This window comes from Lampetra planeri, chromosome 46 (assembly GCF_965212315.1).
Source record: "Lampetra planeri chromosome 46, kcLamPlan1.2.h2, whole genome shotgun sequence".
Lineage (NCBI taxonomy): Eukaryota > Metazoa > Chordata > Hyperoartia > Petromyzontiformes > Petromyzontidae > Lampetra > Lampetra planeri.
The window spans coordinates 4661811-4686713 of NC_136152.1; the positions used below are offsets into that span (position 1 = coordinate 4661811).

Below are 24903 nucleotides of genomic sequence, written 5' to 3' on the forward strand. Positions count from 1 at the left end.
AGGACCAAATCCAGGCGTGGACCAAACCCATTTGTCGTGCTGCCATCTCTTGTTGTGGTCCAGCCCTCCCTCACATCCGCATGCCTGCAACACCTGGCAAGCACTGATGGTCACCCATTTAAACACTGACCAGGCTCAAACCTGCTTAGCTGCCAGGATGGGATGAGATCAGTCGTAGGTGATGATTTGTGATTGGGACGTGAGTTCGATTTCCATCCGCGGCTTATTTCATAAATCCACCAACCAGCATTGACCAGATTGGTGAAGTAGGGTAAAAGAGCCCCCGTGACTTGCACAGCATGGGGAGACCCAATCACAGCAGTAGACTGACGAAAGGACTCCAGCTATCCATATACTCGCAGCGTGTTTACAAGATTAACACATGTATGTTCATCGTTATGCTTGTTTACCCAGGAAAGCCTCGCCGTGTCCCAAGACGTTTCTCAGGAGGACCCCGTTTCCGTCCTCACCGTGGCTTGCTGCTGCCGCTGCTGCTGCTGCCGCTGCTGCCGCCGCTGCTACTGCATCGGGAGGCAGCGGCGGCGGCGTGGGCTGCGAGGGCAGCGGAGGGGCAGCGGGCGGCTGGCTCGACGGGCTCCTCCCGCCTGCCCCCTCTGCGTTGGCGGGGCGGCCCGCCCTGCCCGCCGCCTCCTCCTGCCACCCTCCACCGACTCGGCCGCCACCGCCCTTCTCTCTGCCGGGAGTCCCCGCCGAGTCCGGCGCCGGGACGTTCGACTCGCAATCCGAGTCCGAGGAGTCGCCGCCGTCGTCGTCGCCGCCGATTGCGGCCGCCGCCGAGGTCGCGGAGGAGAAAGGACGAGCGGTCCCGGCCTCGCGGCCGGGCCGGCTCCGTGTACCGGACCCGGGCCGATCCGCTTTGTCGGCTGCGGCAGCGGCAGCGGCATCAGCGGCGGGGGTGGCGGGGGTGTCCGGGGCGGCTGAGTGCGAAGCGCTCGCCGGGTGCGGTGACTCGTTGATTGGCTGAGTTGCCTGGCGCGGTGCCGGGTGCGGTGATCCATCGGCCGGGTGCGGTGTGTCGTTGGCCGGGTGCGGTGACCCGTTGGCCGGGTGCGGTGTCGGGTGCGGTGACCCATTAGCCGGGTGCGGTGACCCATTAGCCGGGTGCGGTGACCCATTAGCCGGGTGCGGTGCCGGGTGCGATGACCCGTTGGCTGGGTGCGGTGCCGGGTGCGGTGACCCGTTGGCCGGGTGCGGTGTGTCATTAGCCGGGTGCGGTGCCGCGTGCCGTGTGGCACGAGTCGTGGGCTCCAGCAGGGCCGGCGCCGGCATCGACGCCGGGGTCGGCGCGGGCACCCTGGCTGACGTCGCTCGCCGCGTCCCACGGACGCCGATCGCCGTCGCGACAGTGGCGGTGGCCTTGGCGGTGGTGGTAGGGTTGTTGTTGTTGTTGCTGCTGCTGGTGGTGGTGACGGGGGCTTCACCGTCACGGCGACGCTTGACCAGCACAGACGGGTCCACGAAGCCGTCGTCCAACATCTACAAAGACAAAGATTCCCTGTGCTGTTAGCGAGTAGCACCTATGAAGGGCGGAACGATACACGAGGTAGTGGGTGGCCAGCACCACGCCTGCCTGCTCTTGTCTCCCAAGTGGTGATGTTTACACACCATACCAAGTACTCATTTCAGGCTGAGTCGGCTTAGGGGAGGCCCACGACTGGTTCAGATAATCATCACCGATGTTGGCCGTGAGCGGGATCGAAGTCAGGTCGCCGGGTTCGTCGTGCAGCGTGCTAACCGCTACACGACAACAACTACAACAACTACAACAACTACAACAACTACACACACACGTGCACACTAGGATGCTGCCGTGGAATTAAGTTTCAAGTTTAATGTGTTGAACAATGTGAGAACTCAAAGAGATCATTACGAGTATAATTGGCAAGTCCGTCAACAGAGGCGCCACAATGGCGAGATGTTGACTACCTCGCCTTCTATACAGGAGGCTGTGGATGCAATCCTGACCCCGACGCCTGCTGCTGTATATTTGGAGTTTGCAAGTTCTCCACGTGGTCACGTGGATTTTTCTCCAGGTCCTCCGGTTTTCCCTCCACATTTAGAATCAACATCACGCGTTTAGAGTATTTGTCTGCGATAAATGTCCATGTGTGTGATAAGCCACTTCGTTGAACTATCATTTGTTATAGAAAGGTCGCTTGTGAAAAAGAGCGATATGGGTTCGTGGGCCTTACCTGATAAAATAACAAGTAGTTTAGTTTAGTATTAGTCTGCCAATAAGGGGGGCAATGAGAGCCTCTGTGTGTAGTCCCAATTGAGTAATTTGCTGTGTAATGTTATAAATGGAGACGTTTAAGCGCACGATGCCGACAGTGAACGGGGTGGTGGGGGCTCCTATTCTGGGAATGACGTCGGCGGATCTTGAACGTCCAATATGTAAAGCAAGCAGCCAGCGCGCATTTTACAGTGAATACAGACATGGTATTGTGCAGGGCGGCCTCCCGGATTCAAACCAAGAGATGATGTAAAACTATCATCCGCGGGCGGTCGGGAAAAGGCAAACACGCATATAGTGTAACAATGTGTCTGCAGCAGAGGGACTAAATCGGACACGTGCATTCATCGCGTAACTACTTAATGAATTGGCTGCGCAGGTGGTGGGGTGGTGGAGGGTGTACAACACACATTTTTATTCACGTGATTTGAAACAAAAACTAAAATTTGTTCGCGAAAACCTACGCGTGCTATAATTAATAGCGGTGCTATGTATTTTTTTACGACATGACCCCCTAACTTGCGGCTATTGTTGTGATTGTTATGTTAAAATTGGTACAGCACACCTTGTTGGTTTTTAGGGTGGCGCAGTTTCCACCATTACCAGGAGGGGGCAGCCACCCCTCACGGTCAAACTCGACCGCGCGTTATATAACAAAGCATCCATCGAATACAATCCATTATTATTGTCCCTCGCGTTTCATCAAGAGAACAGGATCTGAACACAGCATTGGTGCCGTAATTAATGAGTGGGTTTCCCCCTCGTACGTGCAACATGTTGTCGTTTGTTTAATCAAATCAGCCAGGCGAACAATGGCCAACAGACAAAGATCCTGCCCCCCGTATCGACTTAACGGACTGTTGTGGCCAGGTGGTGTTAGCGAGCACCTATTAAAGCCGGCAGGGCACTCGAGTGAATGGGGCTGTGGCCAACACCGCGCCCGACCGCCTTTGTTTCTCCAGTGCTGATGCTTCTACGCACCACGGCAGGTGCTCATTTATCACGGCAGATTCCACTTGAGGGGAGGGCCGGGACCGGTCCAAGATATTCGTTACCGGTGTTGGTGACCGTGAGCGGGAATGCAACTCGAGTTGGGCCGGGATCGTGGCACAGTGCGCTAACCACTGCGCCACCGCTCCTCGTCCGCTCATCGAAAAAACGGCCAAAGCACCCACACGGGACCCACACAGGACCCAGACACTCCTACAAGCGAGAAAGTCACTCACGAGACAGCACAGGCAGCACAGGCAGCACACACGAGACAGCACAGGCAGCACACACGAGACAGCACAGGCAGCACACACGAGACAGCACAGGCAGCACACACGAGACAGCACAGGCAGCACACACGAGACAGCACAGGCAGCACACACGAGACAGCACAGGCAGCACACACGAGACAGCACAGGCAGCACACACGAGACAGCACAGGCAGCACACACGAGACAGCACAGGCAGCACACGGCGGAGGCGACGCAGTTTCAAATGAGGCGGAATACGTGTGGACACGCACCCCGCGGGCTCGCTCCGGTCAGAACGTGACGGGAGCGATGACGTCGGGTCCCTCCCCGCCCCGCCCCCTCGTCCCCCCGGTACTCCCCCCACAGCCCCGCCCCTCGGTTCCCCCTCCGGTTCCCCTCGCCCCCCAACCCCCCCACTCGGTTCCCCGCGGCCCCCCCCCCCCCCCACGTGGGGAACTCTGGAGGCTGAGATCCGATTAGTGACGTCACTGGCAGTGGCGGCTGTGTCCGTCAGTAATGATGATCCCCGATTAGGGCGAGGGGCTATCGCGGTGGGGGGGGGGGGTAGGTGGGGGTACGTGGGGGTACGTGGGGGTACGCGTGTGCATGTGGGGGTGGGGAGCTGTGTGTGCGAGTGTGAGTGTGTGTGCGTGAGTGTGTGAGTGTGTGTGAGTGAGTGTGTGACGAGTGTGAGTGTGTGTGAGTGTGTCTGAGTGAGTGTGTGTGAGTGTGTGTGAGTGTGTGTGTGTGTGAGTGTGTGCGTGAGTGTGAGTGAGTGTGTGTGAGTGAGTGTGAGTGAGTGTGTGAGTGTGTGTGAGTGAGTGTGAGTGTGTGAGTGAGTGTGTGTGAGTGTGTGTGAGTGTGTGTGTGAGTGAGTGTGAGTGTGTGTGAGTGTGTGTGAGTGAGTGTGTGTGAGTGTGTGTGAGTGTGTGTGAGTGTGTGTGCGAGTGTGAGTGTGTGCGAGTGTGTGTGAGTGTGTGTGCGAGTGAGTGTGCGAGTGTGTGTGAGTGTGTGTGAGTGAGTGTGAGAGTGTGTGAGTGTGTGTGAGTGTGAGAGTGTGTGTGTGTGAGTGAGTGTGAGTGAATGTGTGAGTGTGTGTGAGTGTGTGAGTGAGTGTGTGAGTGAGTGTGAGTGAATGTGAGTGTGTGTGCGAGTGAGTGTGCAAGTGTGTGTGAGTGTGTGTGAGTGTGAGAGTGTGTGCGTGTGTGTGAGTGTGAGTGAGTGTGAGTGAGTGTGTGAGTGAGTGTGTGAGTGAGTGTGTGAGTGAGTGTGTGTGAGTGTGTGTGAGTGAGTGTGTGAGTGTGTGAGTGAGTGTGTGTGAGTGTGTGTGAGTGTGAGTGAGTGTGTGAGTGAGTGTGTGTGAGTGTGTGAGTGTGTGTGAGTGAGTGTGTGTGCGAGTGTGAGTGAGTGTGTGAGTGTGTCAGTGAGTGTGTGTGAGTGTGAGTGAGTGTGTCAGTGAGTGAGTGTGTGTGAGTGTGTGTGAGTGAGTGTGAGTGAGTGTGTGAGTGTGAGTGAGTGTGAGTGTGTGTGTGAGTGTATGAGTGTGTGTGAGTGTGAGTGAGTGTGTGAGTGAGTGTGTGAGTGTGAGTGAGTGTGAGTGTGTGAGTGTATGAGTGTGTGTGAGTGTGTGTGAGTGAGTGTGTGAGTGAGTGTGAGTGAGTGTATGAGTGTGTGTGAGTGAGTGTGTGAGTGAGTGTGTGTGAGTGTGTGAGTGTGTGTGAGTGTGTGTGAGTGTGAGAGTGAGTGTGTGAGTGAGTGTGTGAGTGAGTGTGTGTGAGTGTGTGAGTGAGTGTGAGTGTGTGTGAGTGTGAGAGTGAGTGTGTGAGTGAGTGTGTGAGTGAGTGTGTGTGAGTGTATGAGTGTGTGTGAGTGTGAGTGAGTGTGTGAGTGAGTGTGTGAGTGAGTGTGAGTGAGTGTGTGAGTGTGTGAGTGTGTGTGAGAGTGAGTGTGAGTGAGTGTATGAGTGTGTGTGAGTGAGTGTGTGAGTGAGTGTGTGTGAGTGTGTGAGTGAGTGTGAGTGTGAGTGTGTGAGTGAGTGCCATCTGCTCGTCGTCTCAGTCAAGCCAGGGAAGCCTGCGTCTGTCCCGTGACCGCCTGCCAGCAGCGAGCCTTCGACAGTCTCGGAGCGCACCTAGCCTGGCACAAGCGCCGCGTAGTCACGCGACCTAGTGGCCAATGGCGGCTACTGATGAACCTGGGACGTGACAAAACACAGCAGCAGCAGCCTAGGTCGACGAGGCAGTTGCAAAGTGGGTGAGGAGCAGTTCCCACATCTCGGCGGTTTGCTTCTGACTCGCTCCGGTTTCACTCCGAGGCAGCGGAGCGCCGTTCTCTTCTCACCGGCAGACTCTGTGGAAGCTGCCTGGCCTTTGTACTCCAAGCTCCGGGTCTTCTCGCCCACATTCATTCATGCCCTCCGTGCCCTCCGTGCCCTCCGTGCTCAACGCTTGTGGAGCGTGGGGTCCCATAGACAGAACATCTACACACTCAGGTTGGCCTGCCGACCCATCCTGGTTCAACGAGGCTGCGTTGTGTGAGGGGCTCATGTGTCCCATCGGGAGCTCCTCGCGGCCAACATCGGTGACAAATATCTGAACCGGTCCTACGTCTCCCCCTAGGTTAACTCAACATAAAATGCATTCCATGGCACGTAATCATCGGCATTGGGGAGACAAAGGTGGCTGGGCGTGATGCCGACCACCCACCCCCTCATGCGCCGTGCCGGCCTGCATAGGTGCTCGCTAACAGCACTTCCCCCAACAGTGTTGAGGCTACACGGGGGATCTCTGTCTTTGTTTGCGTGAGAGTGTGCACGTGCGTGCGCGAGAACATTGGCACTGGGGAGACAAAGGCAGTCGAGGGTGGTTGCTGGTCACACCACCCACTCCATGTCCTACTTTTAAACCTACAGTAGTATACAATGCCCTATTGGTACTATAACAACCACTCCTGGATTAGTTAATCGATATCAGACCGCCTGCCGCGTGCGCGCACGTGTGGGCTGGGGAGAGCGGTGGCGCTGTGGTGAGCAAAACCGCGCTACGAATACCGGCGATGTGAACTCTGAACCGATGTGCTGGCCTCCCGTACATTGACTCAGCCTTAAAAGAGTACCTGGTGAAGTGTCTAAAAGTCAGCACCTTTGGGATACAATGCGGTCGAGGTTCTGGGTATGCCAATTCCTCGTGTTGCGCCCCGATTGCCTTCATAGGTGCTTGCTAACAGCACTTGCACACATAGTCTGCCTAGACCAGATGAGAGGGGGGGTTGTCTGTCTATGCGTGAGGCCTCCCCTAGGTCGACTCAGCCTCAAATGAGTACCTATTGTGGTAGGTAAATATCGCCACTCGGGATACAAAGGCGGCCAGGCATGGAGCTGGCCAACGCACCCCCTTATGTGCCGTGCCGGCCTTCATAGGTGCTACTCGCTATACGCACTTGACCCAACAGCCTATGAAAGCTACACGGGGATCTTTGTATGCGTGTGCGTTAATGAGTGATCATCAGTGTGCGTGCGAGTGCCTGCGCGTGTGTGTTCATGTGTGAGTGGTGGTGCAGTGGTTATCGCAGTGGTTAGCGGTCGCGAAGTGGTCAGCGCCATGCGCTACGAACCCTGTAAACCCGAGTTCAATCCTCTTCACAGCCTCCATCAGTGACGAATACGTGAAACCGGGCCTCCCCCCCCCCCCCCATGTTGCTGCGATGCGTAAAGACGCTACGAGGGAGACAAAGGCGGCAGTAGATTAGGCGTGGTGCAAACCACACCACCATGGGTCGTGCGGATTGTGTTGACCTTCATCGTTCGCTAATCGCTAGCGGCACTTGCCCAAACAAACTGTGTAAGCTACACGGGCGATCTTTGTCTGTGTACTTGAGTGTGCGTGTGTGTGCGTGTAGGGGAGCGGTAGTGTCCATGTTAGTTCGCTGCGCTACGAAACCAGCGATCCGAGTTCGATTCCCGCTCACGATCATCTGAACCGGTCCTGGGCATCCCCTCGGTCGACTCAGCCTCAAATGAGTACCTGCTGCAATGTGTAAACATCGCCACTAGGGAGACAAAGGCGGTCGGGCCTGGTCCTGAGCACCCACACCCCCGGCGTGTGCCGTGCCGGCCTTCATAGGTGCTCGCTAACAGCACTTGCCTCAACAGTCTGTTAAGGCTACACGGGGGATGTTTGTCTTTGTGTGTACGCGCGTGTGCGCGTGTGTCCGTGAATGTCCTTGTGAATGCGCGTGCGTCGTGGCGTCTGTGCGTGATGGTGCCTCTGTGTGTCCGTGTGTGAGCGTGTGTGTGCGTGTGTGTGTGTGTCCGTGTGTGAGCGTATGTGTGTGTGTGTCCGTGTGTGTGCGTGTGTGCCCGTGTGTGAGCGTGTGTGAGCGTGTGTGTGTACGTGTCTCTGTGTGCGTGTCTCTGTGTGTACGTGTGTGTACACGCGTGCGTGTGTGTACGTGTTTGCGTGCGCGTGTGCGCGTGTGTGTGTGCGTGTGTGAGCGCATGCTCGTGTCTGTGTGCGTGCCTTTGTGTGTGCGTGTCTCTGTGTGTGCGTGTCTCTGTGTGTGCGTGTGTGTGCGTGTGTGTTCGTGTCTCTGTGTGTGCGTGTCTCTGTGTGTGTATGTGTGCGTCGTGTATTGCTATACGTGTTCGCGTGTTCGCCAATGTGTGTGTGTATGTACGTGCCCTACGGGGAGCGGTGGTGCAGCGGTTAGCACACTTTCCCTAATAATCCGGCGACTCGAGTTCAATTCGCTGCTCACGACCAGTAACCGTGGTGGCGAATATCTCAACCGGCCCTGGGCCTCCCCTATGTCGACTCAGCCTTAAATGAGCACCTGGTGTGGTGTGTATACATCGGCACCGGGGAGGCAAAGGCGGCCGGGCGTGGTGTTTTCCAGCCACCCCCTCGTGTGCCGTGGCGGCCTTCACAGGTGCTGCTCGCTTACAGCACTTGCCCCCCACAGTCTGTTCAGGCTACACGGGGGATCTTTGTCTCTGCGTGTGCGCGCGCGTCTGTGTCCGTGATCTCAATTATCAATGCGAACGCGCGTGCACGTGCGCGGTTCTTTGTGTTCGAGCGCCTGTGGGTTCGTGCGTGTGTGTTGCGTGTGTGTGTGTGCGTGCGTGTGTGCGTGTGTGAACGTGTGTGTATGTGCGTGTGTGTGTGAGTGAGTGTGTGTGTGAGTGAGTGTATGAGCGTGTGTGGGTGTGCGCGTGTATGTGTGTGTATGTGCGTGTGTGTGCGTGTGTGTGTGCGCCTGTGGGAGCGGTGGTGTAGCGGTGAGCGCGCTGCGCTACAAACCCGGCGACCCGGGTTCGATTCCCGCTCACGGCCAACACCAGTGACGATTGTCTGAACGGAGGCCTCCCCTAGGCTGACTCAGCCTTTAATAAATACCCGGTGCGATGTGTAAACATCGCCACTAGGAAGACAAAGGCGGCCATGCGTGGTGTTTTACAGCCATCCTCCTCGTGCGCTGTGCCCGACCTTCATAGGTGCTCGCTAACGGCACTTGCCCCAACAATCTGTCTCAAGCTATATGGGGGATCTTTGTCTTTGTGTGTGTGCGTCTGCGCACAAGGGCGTTTATGCGCGCGTGCAATGCGCGTGTGAGCGCGCGCGTGATCGCCTCTTGGTCGTGTGTGTGTCTGTGTGTCTATGTGTGTGTGTGTCTGTGTGTCTGTGTGTGTCTGTGTGTGTTTGTGTGTGTGTGTGTGTGTGTCTGTGTATGTGTGTCTATGTGTGTGTGTGTGTGTCTATGTGTGTGCCCTGTGTGTGTGTCTGTGTCTATGTGTGTCTATGTGTGTCTGTGTGTGTGTCTATGTGTGTGTGTGTCTATGTGTGTGTGTGTCTATGTGTGTGTGTGTCTATGTGTGTGCTCTTTGTTGGGAGCGGTAGTGTAGCGCACTGCGCTAACCAATTCCCGCTCATCACCACCAGTGACGATTATCTGAACCGGTCCTGGGCTTCCCCTAGGTCGACTCAGCCTCAAATAAGTACGTGGTGCGGTGTGTAAACATCGCCACTGGGGAGATAAAGGCGGCCGGGCCTGGTCCTGGGTACCCACACCCCTCCGCGTGTGCCGTGCCGACCTTCATAGGTACTCGCTAACAGCACTTGCCTCAACAGTCTGTTAAGTCTCTAAGGGGGATCTTTGTCTTCGTGTTTTTGTATAGACGCGTGTTGGTACGTGTGCCCTGTGTGTGTGTTTATGTGTGTGTCTATGTGTGTGTGCCCTGTGTGTGTGCCCTGTGTGTGTGTGCCCGCCTGGTCTGGATTTGTGCGTGCCAAACTGTGCGTGTATTTGTTTTGCTGTGTGTGTGTCTGTGTGTGTGCCCTGTGTGTGTCTGTGTGTGTGTGTGTCTGTGTGTGGGGGGAGCGGTAATGTAGCGGTTAGCGCGCTGTGCTATGAACCCGGCGACACCAGTGACGATTATCTGAACCGGTCCCGGGCCTCCCCTAGGTCGACTCAGCCTTAAATGAGTACCTGGTGCGGTGTGTAAACATCGCCACTGGGGAGACAATGGCGGTCGGGCGTGGTGCTGGCCACCCACCCCCTCGTTCGTGTACCGTTCCGGCCTTCATAGGTGCTCGCTAACAGCACTTGCCCCTACAGTCTGTTAAGGCTATACGGGGGATCTTTGTCTTTATCTTTGTGCCCTGTGTGTGTGTCTGTGTGTGTGCCCTGTGTGTCTGTGTGTGTGTCGATGTGTGCGAGCCTGTGTCTTTGTCACCCATCATTCCCCGTGTGCCGTGTCGGCCTTCATAGGTACTGCCTAACGCCACTGCCCCACAAGTCTAAGGGGATCTTTGCCCTGTGTGTGTAGCTGTGTGTAGCTGTGTAACTGTGTCTGTGTGTAACTGTGAATGTGTGTAACTGTGAATGTGTGTAACTGTGAATGTGTGCACCCTCCTCAGTGTTGTTGTGTTTTTCCACCACCCCATCATGTGCCGCGTGCCGAACAAAATAGGTGCTCGCGAACAGCACTTGTCCCAACAGTCGGTTAGAGGCTATGTGGGGGATCTTTGTCTTTGCGTTGTTGAAGAGACGCGCGTCGTCATCGGTGCAATGCGCGCTTGCCACCGGCGCATCTCAAATCCGCGTGCGCACACACACGTGCACACACACACGTACACACGTGTGTGTGTACACGTGTGTGTGTGTGCACGTGTGTATGTACACACGCGCGTGTGTACGTGTACACGTGCGTGTGCAAACGTGTGTGTGTACGTGTGTGTGTGTGTGTACGCGTGTGTGTGCACGTGCGTGTGTGTGTACACACACAAAACAACACATTCGTCAATAACTCTCTGGATGCGTACGTCCTGTCTTTGGTACCCGCGTGTACCCACCCCTGCCGGAGTGATTGTCCACCCACCTCGCGTGTGAACGCGCGCAGAGGCCGTGGTGTCTCCGAGCGCGTGTCTGAAACTGTGTGCGCGTGTCTTTGGGGAGCGGTGGTGTCGTGGTTAGCGCACTGCGCTACGAACCCAGGTCACCCGAGTTCGATTCCTGCTCACGTGCCAACACCAGTGACGTTATATCTAAACCGGTCGTGGGCCTCCCCTAGGTCGACTCCGCCTGAAACGAGTCGTGTACCTGGTGCGGTGTGTCGTGAACATCGCCACCAGAGAGATAAAGGCGCGGGGCGTGGGTGCTGAACACCCGCGCCGGCCTCCATAGGCGCCACTCGCTAACAGCACTTGCCCCAAACGTCAGTTAAGGTTATACGGGGGACCTTTGTCTTTGTGCGTGTGTCTGTGTAACTGTAACCCGACGCCTCCCGCGCATAGCGGACCCCCCCCCACCCATCAGCCCCCCGCCCCCATAAGCCCCCCGCCCCCCTCTCCCAGAGCCATGCACAGGCGTGGACACAAACACAGACGGCGATAGACAGCGACGAGAAGACCAGCCCCTGGTTACCCCCAGCGCGTGAGAGACATTTACACAACGAGACCCCAGACACAACGAGACCCCAGACACAACGAGACCCCAGACACAACGAGACCCCAGACACAACGAGACCCCAAACACAACGAGACCCCAAACACAACGAGACCCCAAACACAACGAGACCCCAGACACAACGAGACCCCAGACACAACGAGACCCCAAACACAACGAGACCCCAGACACAACGAGACCCCAAACACAACGAGACCCCAGACACAACGAGACCCCAAACACAACGAGACCCCAAACACAACGAGACCCCAGACACAACGAGACCCCAGACACAATGAGACCCCAGACACAACGAGACCCCAGACACAACGAGACCCCAAACACAACGAGACCCCAAACACAACGAGACCCCAAACACAACGAGACCCCAGACACAACGAGACCCCAGACACAACGAGACCCCAGACACAACGAGACCCCAAACACAACGAGACCCCAGACACAACGAGACCCCAAACACAACGAGACCCCAGACACAACGAGACCCCAGACACAACGAGACCCCAAACACAACGAGACCCCAGACACAACGAGACCCCAGATACAATGAGACCCCAAACACAACGAGACCCCAGACACAACGAGACCCCAAACACAACGAGACCCCAAACACAACGAGACCCCAGACACAACGAGACCCCAGACACAACGAGACCCCAAACACAACGAGACCCCAGACACAACGAGACCCCAAACACAACGAGACCCCAAACACAACGAGACCCCAAACACAACGAGACCCCAAACACAACGAGACCCCAAACACAACGAGACCCCAGACACAACGAGACCCCAAACACAACGAGACCCCAGACACAACGAGACCCCAGACACAACGAGACCCCAAACACAACGAGACCCCAAACACAACGAGACCCCAGACACAACGAGACCCCAGACACAACGAGACCCCAAACACAACGAGACCCCAGACACAACGAGACCCCAGACACAACGAGACCCCAGACACAACGAGACCCCAGACACAACGAGACCCCAAACACAACGAGACCCCAGACATAACGAGACCCCAAACACAACGAGACCCCAGACACAACGAGACCCCAGATACAATGAGACCCCAAACACAACGAGACCCCAGACACAACGAGACCCCAGACACAACGAGACCCCAAACACAACGAGACCCCAAACACAACGAGACCCCAGACACAACGAGACCCCAGACACAACGAGACCCCAGACACAACGAGACCCCAGACACAACGAGACCCCAGACACAACGAGACCCCAAACACAGACCCAAGAAGACTCTACTCAGACCCAGACACAACGAGACCCAAGACCCAGTCCCGAATCCGTCCCGTCCATTCCCGCCTTCGCAAAACGCGAATGGTCGGAACCGCGTTAATGTTACCAATAATATCACTATCATCACCACCATCATAATTACCATAATCAACATCGATAATGTAACATCAATACAGGACCATAAAATCCATCACCACCATCATCGGATCCCACAAACCCCGCACCACCCCATCAACATCACTGCCATCACATAAACCACCACACAATCTCAACCAGCAACACCAATTAGTGCCCATCATCCGCAGCTCTTATCACGATCATCCACATCACAATCGTGATGTGTGCTGGAGGAATCCGATTAGCTATAAAGCTCTTTTTCAGATGTCCGCACCACAACACCGCGATGACGAACATCAGCCTGATCACGAACACCGCCACCATCAACACACAAGACGGACTGTTAGAGAAAGTGCTGTGAGCGAGCCCCGATGAAGGTCAAGGTACACGGAGGGGTGGGTGGCCAGCACCACGCCCGGCCGCCTTTGTCTCCCTAGTAGCGATGTTTAAGACATCGCCCCAGGTACTCGTTTGGGACCGAGTCGACTTCTGTTGGCCGTGAGCGAGATTCGAACTCGGGTGGCCCCCGGGTGCGCTACCCGCTGCGCTACCCACACCAACACAACTTCCATTAACCCAACGCCACTTGCACCACCACCACCCCCACCACCACCCTCACCACCACCCCCACCACCACCACCACCACCCTCACCACCACCACCACCTCCACCACCACCCTCACCACCACCACCACCCCCACCACCCTCACCACCAGCCCCACCACCACCACCCTCACCACCACCACCACCCCCACCACCACCACCACCCCCACCACCACCCTCACCACCACCACCACCCCCACCACCACCACCCTCACCACCCCCACCACCACCACCCTCACCACCACCACCCCCACCACCACCACCACCCTCACCACCACCCCCACCACCACCACCACCCCCACCACCACCACCCTCACCACCACCACCACCCCCACCACCACCACCCTCACCACCACCACCCTCACCACCACCACCCTCCTCACCTTTTTCTTGAGGTTCCTTCTCGCCGCCACTCTCCCCAAGCTGACCCCGCCACTCTCCTCCACGCCACCGCCGTACTGAGCCCCGCCGCGCTCCCGTGGAGTGGGGGAGCTGCGCGCTTTGGCCGCGGGGTTGCGGGCAGCGCGGGCCGAAGGGAGTCGAGGCGAGGTCTCGAGTTTCACTTGGGGCGGTGATGTTGTTGACGCTGTTGTTGACCCTGTTGACGTTGTTGACGATGTTGTCAAAGTTGTTATCGATGATGCGGCAATATCACGAATGGGCTTCGACCGCCCTCTCCTGCACCCGGCAGCTTCACCACCACCACCACCTCCCATCGTGGAACCATCATCACCAATGCCACCGGGACCATCACCACCATCATGATGATCATCATCAACATCATCATCATCAGACTTAGCTGGAGTAGAATCATCCCCACCAGCTTCAACAGCAGCAGCATCCGCCGGAACCACCTTTCCATCACCTCCAGCATCTTCATTATCTCCAGGGCCACCTCCACCATCACCTCCCCCTCCACCACCACCACCCTCATTATCACAACCACCGTCATCCTCCTGCTCCTCCTCTTCACCGACACCACCACCACCGCCGCCGTCGTCGTCGTTTTCCTTCTCGACGGGTGAGGACGACGGAGGGAGCACCATGCCGTGAGTGCGGCCGCGGCGACACTTGGCCGCGTTCCTGTAGCTGTGCGAGCCCTTGTAGGAGACTTTGACCACCAGCGACGAGGCGACGAGACGCTCGAGCGCGACCTGCGTGATGCTGGCGCACGCGCCGTGACGGCGCTCCACCATGCGGCAGATGCGCTCGCGGTCCGGGCGCGCCTTGCGGGAGCGCAGCGAGTCGATGGAGTCCAAGATCCACTCCTTGTAGCGAGACTCGGACATCGCGGCGGGGGTGGTGGCGGTGGTGGGGGTGGAGAGGGTGGTGATGGTGGTGGGGGTGGTGGTGGAGATGGTGGAGGTGGTGGTGGCGCTGTTAATGGCTGTGGTTGAGGTGGCTGCCTCGGGCCGGTGCCCAATGGAGGCGACGGTCGAGTGGTGGTTGTTTGAGGAGTCGCCGCTCCTCCTCAGCTGCCTCCGTCTGCTCTCCCCCGAGACAATGACGACCGATAGCGCCTCTTACAATATACTCTCCCCACTCCCCCCTACCGCTCGCACTCTCCCGAGACAACCTCCCGACTCTAGAGTCCACACACACACTCGCACAATCCACTGCCGACCTCCTCCTCCTCGTGCGCTCTCTCTCTCTCTCTCCCCTCTCGCTCCGCATACAACGCCTCCTCCTCCCTGTGCACTCCCGCCCCGACCCCCTCTCCACACCCCCCGCCGTGCCTCGCTCTCTCTGCTGGACGCGCACCCTCCCCTCCCTCCCTCGGCGCAGGCCTTTACACTCCCCCCGCACACATCCACCACCCCAATACCTCTCCCCCAATACCTCTCCCCCAATACCTCTCCCCCAATACCTCTGCCCCAATACCTCTGCCCCAATACCTCTCTCCCTGTGATCTCCCCCATCCCCTGTCTCTCTCCGCCTCTGGGCGGTACACGCGCACTCAGCCCTACAGTGTGCGCACACGCGCGCGCGTTAACACAGACACGCGCGTTAACACAGACACACAGACATGCGCGTTAACACAGACACGCGCGTTAACACAGACACACGCGCGTTAACACAGACACACGCGTTAACACAGACACACAGACATGCGCGTTAACACAGACACGCGCGTTAACACAGACACACAGACACGCGCGTTAACACAGACACGCGCGTTAACACAGACACACGCGCGTTAACACAGACACGCGCGTGTACACAGACACGCGCGTTAACAGACACACAAGCAGCACCTGCTTGTGTGTGTACACGTGTGTCTAGTGCGTGTTACACGTGTTACACGTGTACACCGCCTACACCCTACCCTGCGTGTATTTGATGAGATGCGCCTGTGTTAATGAGTATATGCGTGTGCGTCTATCCGTATGCATATCTATGTGAATATTCACACACACACGCGCGTGTCAATGTGTATTCGTCTGCCGGTCATGTGTACGTATCAGCGTGTATCCGAGCGTGATACGTGCACAGTAAGTGCGTCTTTGTGTGTGCGTGTCGGTGTCGATCTCCGTTGTATCTACGTGCGTAGCTGTGTGTACGTGCGTATCGGAGTCTAACAGCGTGTGTACGCGCGTGTGTGTGTGTATGTGGTGTGTGTACGCGCGTGTGTGTGTGTACGTGGTGTGTGTGTGGGGTTAGTGTGTGTGTGGTGTGTGGTGTACGTGGTGTGTGTATGTGGTGTGTGGTACGTGGTGTGTGTGTGTATGTGGTGTGTGTACGTGGTGTGTGTGTGTGTACGTGGTGTGTATGTGGGGTTAGTGTGTGTGTGTATGTGGTGTGTGTACGTGGTGTGTGTGTGTGTACGTGGTGTGTGTGTGGGGTTAGTGTGTGTGTGTACGTGGTGTGTGGTACGTGGTGTGTGGTACGTGGTGTGTGTGTGTATGTGGTGTGTGTACGTGGTGTGTGGGGTTAGTGTGTGTACGTGGTGTGTGTGTGGTACGTGGTGTGTGTGTTACGTGGTGTGTGTGTGGTACGTGTGTGTGGTGTGTGTGGTACGTGGTGTGTGTGTGGTGTGTGTGTGTGGTGTGCGTGGTGTGTGTGTGTGGTGTGTGTGTGTGGTACGTGGTGTGTGTGTGGTGTGTGTGTGTGGTACGTGGTGTGTGTGTGTGTGGTACGTGGTGTGTGTGGTACGTGGTGTGTGTGTGTGTGGTACGTGGTGTGTGTGGTACGTGGTGTGTGTGTGTGAGAGTGTATGTGAGTGTGTGTGTACGTGGTGTCGTGGTTGCGAGTCGCGTCTCCCAGCTCTCCCTACGCGTGACGCGCCTCCATCAAGACGCGCGTCTCCCGCAGCCGCCGCTGGCGCGCACGCGTCTTTGTCTCCCTCCGCCTCGCTGGTGGGACCCGTCTCACCCAGCGCCCATCTCTCTCTGCGTTCCTGTGCGAGGCTGCGTATCCGTGTGTGTGTATATCTGTGTGTGTATCTGTGTGTGTGTATCTCTGTGTGTGTATATCTGTGTGTGTATATCTGTGTGTGTGTGTATATCTGTGTGTGTATATCTGTGTATATCTGTGTGTGTATCTGTGTGTGTGTATCTCTGTGTGTGTATATCTGTGTGTGTATATCTGTGTGTGTGTGTATATCTGTGTGTGTATCTGTGTATCTGTGTGTGTATATCTGTGTGTGTATCTGTGTATCTGTGTGTGTATATCTGTGTGTGTATATCTGTGTGTATCTGTGTGTGTATATCTGTGTGTGTATCTGTGTATCTGTGTGTGTATATCTGTGTGTGTATATCTGTGTATCTGTGTGTGTATATCTGTGCCTGTGTGTGTGTCTGTGTGTATATCTGTGTGTATATCCGTGTCTGTGTGGTATCTGTGTGTGTGTCTGTGTGTGTATCTGTGTGTCTGTACTCTGCCCCACAGTCGCCACCCTCCTCTAGACGCCAACACGACGACGACGCAGCCCATGGATATCCGCGTGTGCGCACGGTCGTGTCGCTACGTGCACACTCGCTACGTGCACACTCACTACGTGCACACTCGCCTGTACACACACACACACACACGCGTGTACACACACACACTCGCCTGTACACACACACACACACGCGTGTACACACACTCGCCTGTACACTCGCCTGTACACACACACACACACGCGTGTACACACACACACTCTCGCCTGTACACACACACACGCACGCGTGTACACACACACGCGTGTACACACACACTCGCCTGTACACACACACGCGTGTACACACACACACACTCGCCTGTACACTCGCCTGTACACACACACACTCGCCTGCATAGTCGCCTGTACACACACACACTCGCCTGTACACACACACACGTGTGCACAGGCGAGTGTGTGTGTGTACTAGTTAGTGTCTCGTCTGCTCTAGACCACCAACTCTATACTCACCGCCTCTACAAACACGCGCGCAACACGCGCGCCGCTGCTGCTGCTGATGGTGGTGGTCGTGATGGTGGTGGTGGTCGTGATGGTATAGATGGCTTCGCCGTGGCTTGTCGAGCCACTTCTTCTCATGTATCCTCCTCCAACTCCTCCTCCACAGCAGCAGCTGTAGTTGTAGTTGTTGTGGTTAGTTGTTGTGCTTAGTTGTTGTAGTTAGCGGCGGTAGTTGGCGGCGGCGATCGTGAAGTCGGAGAAAGCGCCCGCGACGCGCGCGTTCCCGTCTTAGACTGCGCCAAACGCGCGCATGCGCAGAGAGCTCCGGGCGGTAACGGAGGAGGAGGTGGTGGGGGGTGATGGGGGTAGTGATGGTGGTGATGGGGGTGGTGGGGGTGGTGATGGGGGTGGTGATGGGGGTGGTGATGGGGGTGGTGGGGGGTGGTGATGGGGGTGGTGGGGGTGGTGATGGTGGTGGTGGGGTGGTGATGGGGGTGGTGGGGGTGGTGATGGTGGTGGGGGTGGTGATGGTGATGGTCGGGGGGGTGTGGGGAGAGCGGGTTATGGTGATTGGTGGCGCAGCGGTTAGCGCACTGAGCTACGAATCCGGCGACATAACTTCGATTCCCGCTCACGACCAATAACAGTGTTGGCGAATGTTTAAACCGGTCCTTGGCCTCCCCCTAGATCGACTCAGACTTAAATGAATAACTGGTTACGGGGTAAAAAAAAACATCTGCACTGGGGAGACAAAGGCGGCCGGGCGTGGTTCTGGCCACCTATCACCTTCGTGTGCCGTGCCGGCCTCCCAAGGTCTTCGCGAACAGCACTTGCCCCAACAGTCTGTTAAGGCTACTGGGGGGTTCTTTGTCTTGTAGAAGGACGGCGACGTGGGGTGGTGGTGGTGGTGATGGGGAGCGGAATGGTGATGGTGGTGGTGATGGTTGTAGTTGTAAAGGGAAGGGTGGATGTTCTATGTGGAGATGGAAGAGAGATGGGGGGGGGGGTGTTAAGAATGTTGAGGATGGAGGTGATGGTGTGGGTGATGGTGTTGTGCGGATAGGAGGGGTAGATGATGATGATGGTGATGGCCGCGGAGAAGCCTTGACGAAGCGCGTGGTGATGGTTGTGGTGCGGTCAGTGTGTGATTGCTGAGCTTGATAAGTCGGTGTTTGGTTGATGGGAGTGGTTGTTGTTGTTGTTTGTTGCTACTGTAGTTGTGTTTGGGATGTTGATCATCAACATCGGCAGCAGCAACAGCAGCGCGCACGGGGTGGATACGTGTATACTGTACACAAAGACTGTACACACGTGTATACTGTACACAAAGACTGTACACACGTGTCCACAAAAAGCAAAGATCCCCCGTGTAGCCTCCATAGACTGTTGGGGCAAGTTCTGTGAACCAACACCGATTATACGGCCGGCACGGCGCATAACGATGGGAAGGTGTCACCAGAACCACGCCTGGCCGCCTTTGTCTCCCCAGTTATCGTACCAGGTACTCATTTTTAAAGCTTGAGTCGACCTAAGAGAGGCCCAGGACCGCATCGGGACCGAGATGCCGGCCGTGGTGAAGCCGTGCGCGGGTTCGTAGCGCAGTGCGCTCACCATTGCGCCACGACTCCCCCCACACGGCACGGAACCTGACACACACTCAGCAGCATGGAACACAAAGACACACAACCACCAACCACAACAACCACAACCACCACCACCAGTAGCATCAACTACAGCTGCGGACGTAGTGGTGGTGGCGGTTGTGTTCGCGTGGTGATTGTTGTTGTTGTTGTGGATGTTGTTGTTGGCCCTGGAGGTGCGCGGATAGAGAGGGGAGGGAGAGGGATGGTCGCGCCGACGAGGGTAGAGGGGGGAGGTAGAAGATGGGGGAAGGAGCGACGACCACCGGAGAGAGGCGAGAGCGAAGAATCGAGGAGCGAGAGCGAAGAGAGAGAGGGGGGAGAGAGCGAAGGGAGAGAGAGGGGAGAGAGTGGGGGGAGCGGAGCGCGTTTCCGCAGCCCGAGACGCGTTTCCCTCCCCATGCAGCCAGACGCGCGCCCCCCTCCCTCCCTCCCTGCCCCAGTCTTCATCCCTCCCTCCCCACCGTCTCCCTCCCTCTCCACGTCTCCACCTCCCTCCCCCACGTCTCCCTCACAGTCTCTCCCCCCCACCCACCACCCTGTCTACCTCTCCTCTCGTCTCCACCTCCGTCCCCCTCTCCCCCCACCATCTCCCTGCCCCGTCTCCCCGTCGTGCTGTCCACTCCCGCATAGCCCACTCCACGTTCCCCGTCTCCCCAAGGCAGCATTACCCCCCCCCCCCTCACAGTCTCCCACCCTCCTCGTCTCCTATCCAATGTACCCGAACCCCACCAAAGATCCCCCGTGTAGCCTTCAACAGACTGTAGGGGCAAGTGCTGTTAGCGAGCACCTTTGAAGGCCGAAACGGTACACGATGGGGTGGGTGACCAGCACCAAGCCCGACCGCCTTTGTCTCCCTAGTGGCGATGTTTTACACAACGCACCAGGTACTCATTTGAGCTGAGTCGACGTAGGGGAGGCCCAGGACCAGCTCAGATAATCGTTACTGCTGTTGGCGCTGAGCGGGAATCGAACTCGGGTCGGCGGGTTCCATTCCCGCTCCTCTACCCCGCCCCTTCTCTCCCACCCACGTCTCAATTCCCACCATCGCTAGCACCCACTCCAAGTCTCCCCGCGTCTCTCTGTCTCTGTGCTCCCGTGTCTCTATGTCTGTGTGTGTCTCTCCCCCCGTGTCTCTATATCTGTGTGTGTGTCTCTCCCCGTGTCTCTATATCTGTGTGTGTGTCTCTCCCCGTGTCTCTATGTCTGTGTCTCTCTCCCCGTGTCTCTATGTCTGTGTGTGTCTCTCCCTCCCCGTGTCTCTACATCTGCGTGTGTGTGTCTCTCTCCCCGTGTCTCTATATCTGTGTGTCTCTTCCCGTGTCTCTATGTCTGTGTGTGTCTCTCCCCGTGTCTCTATATCTGTGTCTCTCTCCCCGTGTCTCTATGTCTGTGTGTGCCTCTCTCCGTGTCTCTATGTCTGTGTGTGTCTCTCCCCGTGTCTCTATGTCTGTGTGTGTCTCTCTCCGTGTCTCTATGTCTGTGTGTGTCTCTCCCCGTGTCTCTATGTCTGTGTGTGTCTCTCCCTCCCCGTGTCTCTACATCTGCGTGTGTGTCTCTCTCCGTGTCTCTATATCTGTGTGTGTCTCTCTCCGTGTCTTTATGTCTGCGTGTCTCTCACTCCCCGTGTCCCTACATCTGCGTGTTTGTCTCTCCCTCCCCGTGTCTCTATGTCTGTTTGTGTCTCTCCCCCCGTGTCTCTACAGCTGTGTGTGTGTGTCTCTCTCCCCGTGTCTCTATATCTGTGTGTGTCTCTCCCCCCGTGTCTCTATATATGTGTGTGTGTCTCTCCCCGTGTCTCTATATCTGTGTGTGTGTGTCTCTCCCCGTGTCTCTATATCTGTGTGTGTGTGTCTCCCCCCGTGTCTCTATATCTGTGTGTGTGTCTCTCCCCTGTCTCTATATCTGTGTGTGTGTCGTACGAGTTTGTGGCGTCTGGTGCCATGAAAATAATAAACACGTGGAGCAAAACAACATCCCCACAACAACGCATCGCTTGTGTAAACACCTCACAGTACACACACACATCATGCTCACTAAACAAAATAAAAACATCCCCCATGTAGCCTTAACCGATTTGGGGGAAAATGACATTAGCAAGCATCTATTAAGGCCGGCACGCCACACGAGGTTGTGGTGGTGGCCTTTGTTTCCCCAGTGCTGATGTTTACATACCACGCCACGTACTCATTTGAGGCTAAGTTGACCTAGGGGAGGCCCTGGAGTCGCTCAAGATATCCATCGTTATTGTTGGTGAGCGGGAATCAAACTCGGGTCGCCGGGTTCGTAAAGCGGTGCGACAGCCACTGCGCCACCACTCCCGCAGGCACCCGCAGTGTGAACACAGTACACACACAGTACACACACACAGTACACACAGTACACACACAGTACACACACACAGTACACACAGTACACACACACAGTACACACACACTACACACAGTACACACACACTACACACAGTACACACACACAGTACACACACACAGTACACACACTACACGCAGTACACACACACAGTACACACACACAGTACACACACACAGTACACACACACAGTACACACAGTAGACACGCGCGCGTTGTGAACCCGCGTCGCGGGGCGGTCGGGAAAATGTCGGCGGCGCGCGCGTTCCTGCAGCCTCCCCCTCCACCCCCCTCACTCCCTCCCCCCTCTCACTCCCCCATGTCCCCCCTCCACCCCTCCCCCTCCTCACTCCCCCCCCCTCTCACTCCCCCATGCCCCTCCCTCCACCCCCCCCCTCACTCCCCCCCCCTCTCACTCCCTCCCCCCTCTCACTCCCCCATGTCCCCCCTCCACCCCTCCCCCTCCTCACTCCCCCCCCCTCTCACTCCCTCCCCCCTCTCACTCCCCCATGCCCCTCTCTCCACCCCCCCCTCACTCCCTCCCCCCTCTCACTACCCCCCCTCTCACTCCCCCCCCCCTCTCACTCCCTCCCCCCTCTCACTCCCCCCATGTCCCCCCTCCACCCCTCCCCCCCCCCTCGCTCCCTCCCCCCTCTCACTCCCCCCCCCTCTCACTCCCCCCCCCCTCTCACTCCCCCCCCCTCCACCCCCCTCACTCCCTCCCCCCTCTCACTCCCCCCCCCTCTCACTCCCCCCCCCTCTCACTCCCTTCCCCCTCTCACTCCCCCATGTCCCCCCTCCACCCCCCCCTCACTCCCTCCCCCCTCTCACTCCCCCCCCCTCTCACTCCCCCCCCCTCTCACTCCCTTCCCCCTCTCACTCCCCCATGTCCCCCCTCCACCCCCCCCTCACTCCCTCCCCCCTCTCACTCCCCCCCCCTCTCACTCCGCCCCCCCTCCACCCCCCTCACTCCCTCCCCCCTCTCACTCCCCCATGTCCCCCCTCCACCCCTCCCCCTCCTCACTCCCCCCCCTTTCACTCCCTCCCTCCTCTCACTCCCCCATGCCCCTCCCTCCACCCCTCCCCCCCCCCTCACTCCCCCCCCTCTCACTCCCTCCCCCCTCTCACTCCCCCATGTCCCCCCTCCACCCCTCCCCCCCTCACTTCCTCCCCCCTCTCACTCCCCCATGTCCCCCCTCCACCCCTCCCCCCCCTCACTCCCTCCCCCCTCTCACCCCCCCTCTCACCCCCCTCCACCCCCCTCACTCCCTCCCCCCTCTCACTCCCCATGTCCCCCCTCCACCCCTCCCCCTCTCACCCCCCCCCCCTCTCACTCCCTCCCCCCTCTCACTCCCCCATGTCCCCCCTCCACCCCCCCCTCACTCCCTCCCCCCTTTCACTCCCCCCCCCCTCTCACTCCCCCCCCCTCCACCCCCTCACTCCCCCCTCTCACTCCCCCATGTCCCCCCTCCACCCTCCCCCCCCCTCACTCCCTCCCCCCTCTCACTCCCCCCCTCTCACTCCCCCCCCCCTCTCACCCCCCCTCCACCCCCCTCACTCCCTCCCCCCTCTCACTCCCCCATATCCCCCCTCCACCCCTTCCCCCCCCTCACTCCCCCCCCCCTCCACCCTTCCCCATATCACTCCCTCCCCCTCTCACACCCCCCCCTCTCACTCCCTCCCCCCTCTCACCCCCCCCCATGTCCCCCTCCACCCCTCCCCCCCCTCACTCCCCCCCTCTCACTCCCTCCCCCCTCTCACTACCCCATGTACCCCCTCCACCCTCTCCCCTCTCACGCCCTCCCCTTTCTCACCCCCCCCCCTCTCACTCCCTACCCCCTCTCACTCCCCCATGTCCCCCCTCCACCCCTACCCCCTCTCATTCCCTCCCCCCTCTCACCCCCCCCCTCTCACTCCCTCCCCCCTCTCACACCCCCCCCCCATGTCCCCCTCCACCCCTCCCCCCCCTCACTCCCCCCCTCTCACTCCCTCCCCCCTCTCACTCCCCCATGTACCCCCCTCCACCCTCTCCCCTCTCACGCCCTCCCCCCTCTCACCCCCCCCCCCCTCACTCCCTTCCCCCTCTCACTCCCCCATGTCCCCCCTCCACCCCTCCCCCCTCTCACTCCCTCCCCCCTCTCACCCCCCCCCTCACTCCCTTCCCCCTCTCACTCCCCCATGTCCCCCCTCCACCCCTCCCCCTCTCCATTCCGTCTCCCTTCCCTCTCTCATACCCCACATCCCTCTCCGCTCCCTCTCCTCTCTCCATCCCTCGCCCTTACCTCCCATTTCCCTCTCTCTACCCCACCTCCATCTCCGTCACCTCCCCTCTCTCCATCCCTTCACTACCACACCATCTCCCCAGCTCTCCCCTTCCTCTTAATACCCGCTCTAAGTCCCATCTCCATTCTCACCCCTTACTTCTCCACCCCATCTCCCTTCCAACTCCCATACGCTCCTGTCCCTTTCTGTGTGTGCCTCTCTCATGGACATGGCCCACGTGTCTCTGTCTCTCCATGCGTTTCTGTGTCCCTGTATCCCTGTTTCTGTGTGTCGCTGTTTGTCTGTGTGTCCGGTGTCTGTCTCTGCTTGTGTCTACGCGTCTGTCTGTGTGACTCTGTGTCTGTGTTTCCGTGTGCCCGTGTCCGTGTGTGTCTCTGTGTCCCTGTGTGTGTGAAAGATCTGGACATATCAGTGAGCTCCTCCGGCAGACGAGGCTGCGTTGGCTGGGTCACGTAGCCCGCATTCTCAGCCATCGCATGCCCAAGCAGCTTCTGTTCGCCCGCATAGAGGGAGCTAAACGGGGACAGCACGGCTTAGAGAAGAGATGTGCTGATGTGGAGGAGGTTCGCGAAGAACGCTGGTGGAATTCGCCCTCCGACAATAACGGAGGGCAGAGGAGCGACGCTCACAACAACGAGCGGAGCGACGGGCGGGTAAAGCGCAGAAAGTTGGCAGTGGTGAGCACAAGGTGGTGCATATGCCAGCCATCTCAATCAATTTAACACGTAGGCTTTCGCGACCATTATTATTCATAATCAACGTTTTTGGGTTTAGATCGCGT

The 24903-nt window shown here is 57.9% G+C and overlaps 1 protein-coding gene across 1 annotated transcript; it reads right to left on the minus strand.

Moving 5' to 3' along the window:
* Positions 1-135: 135 nt before the first annotated feature.
* Positions 136-18171, minus strand: LOC144733408 (uncharacterized). Its single transcript, XM_078615319.1, has 4 exons — positions 17842-18171; positions 13832-14933; positions 606-1497; positions 136-149 (listed from the first exon to the last, which is right to left on the minus strand). The coding sequence occupies exons 2-4, from the start codon at positions 14735-14737 to the stop codon at positions 136-138; spliced, it is 1812 nt and encodes a 603-aa protein (XP_078471445.1). The 5' UTR covers positions 14738-14933; positions 17842-18171.
* Positions 18172-24903: the final 6732 nt, after the last annotated feature.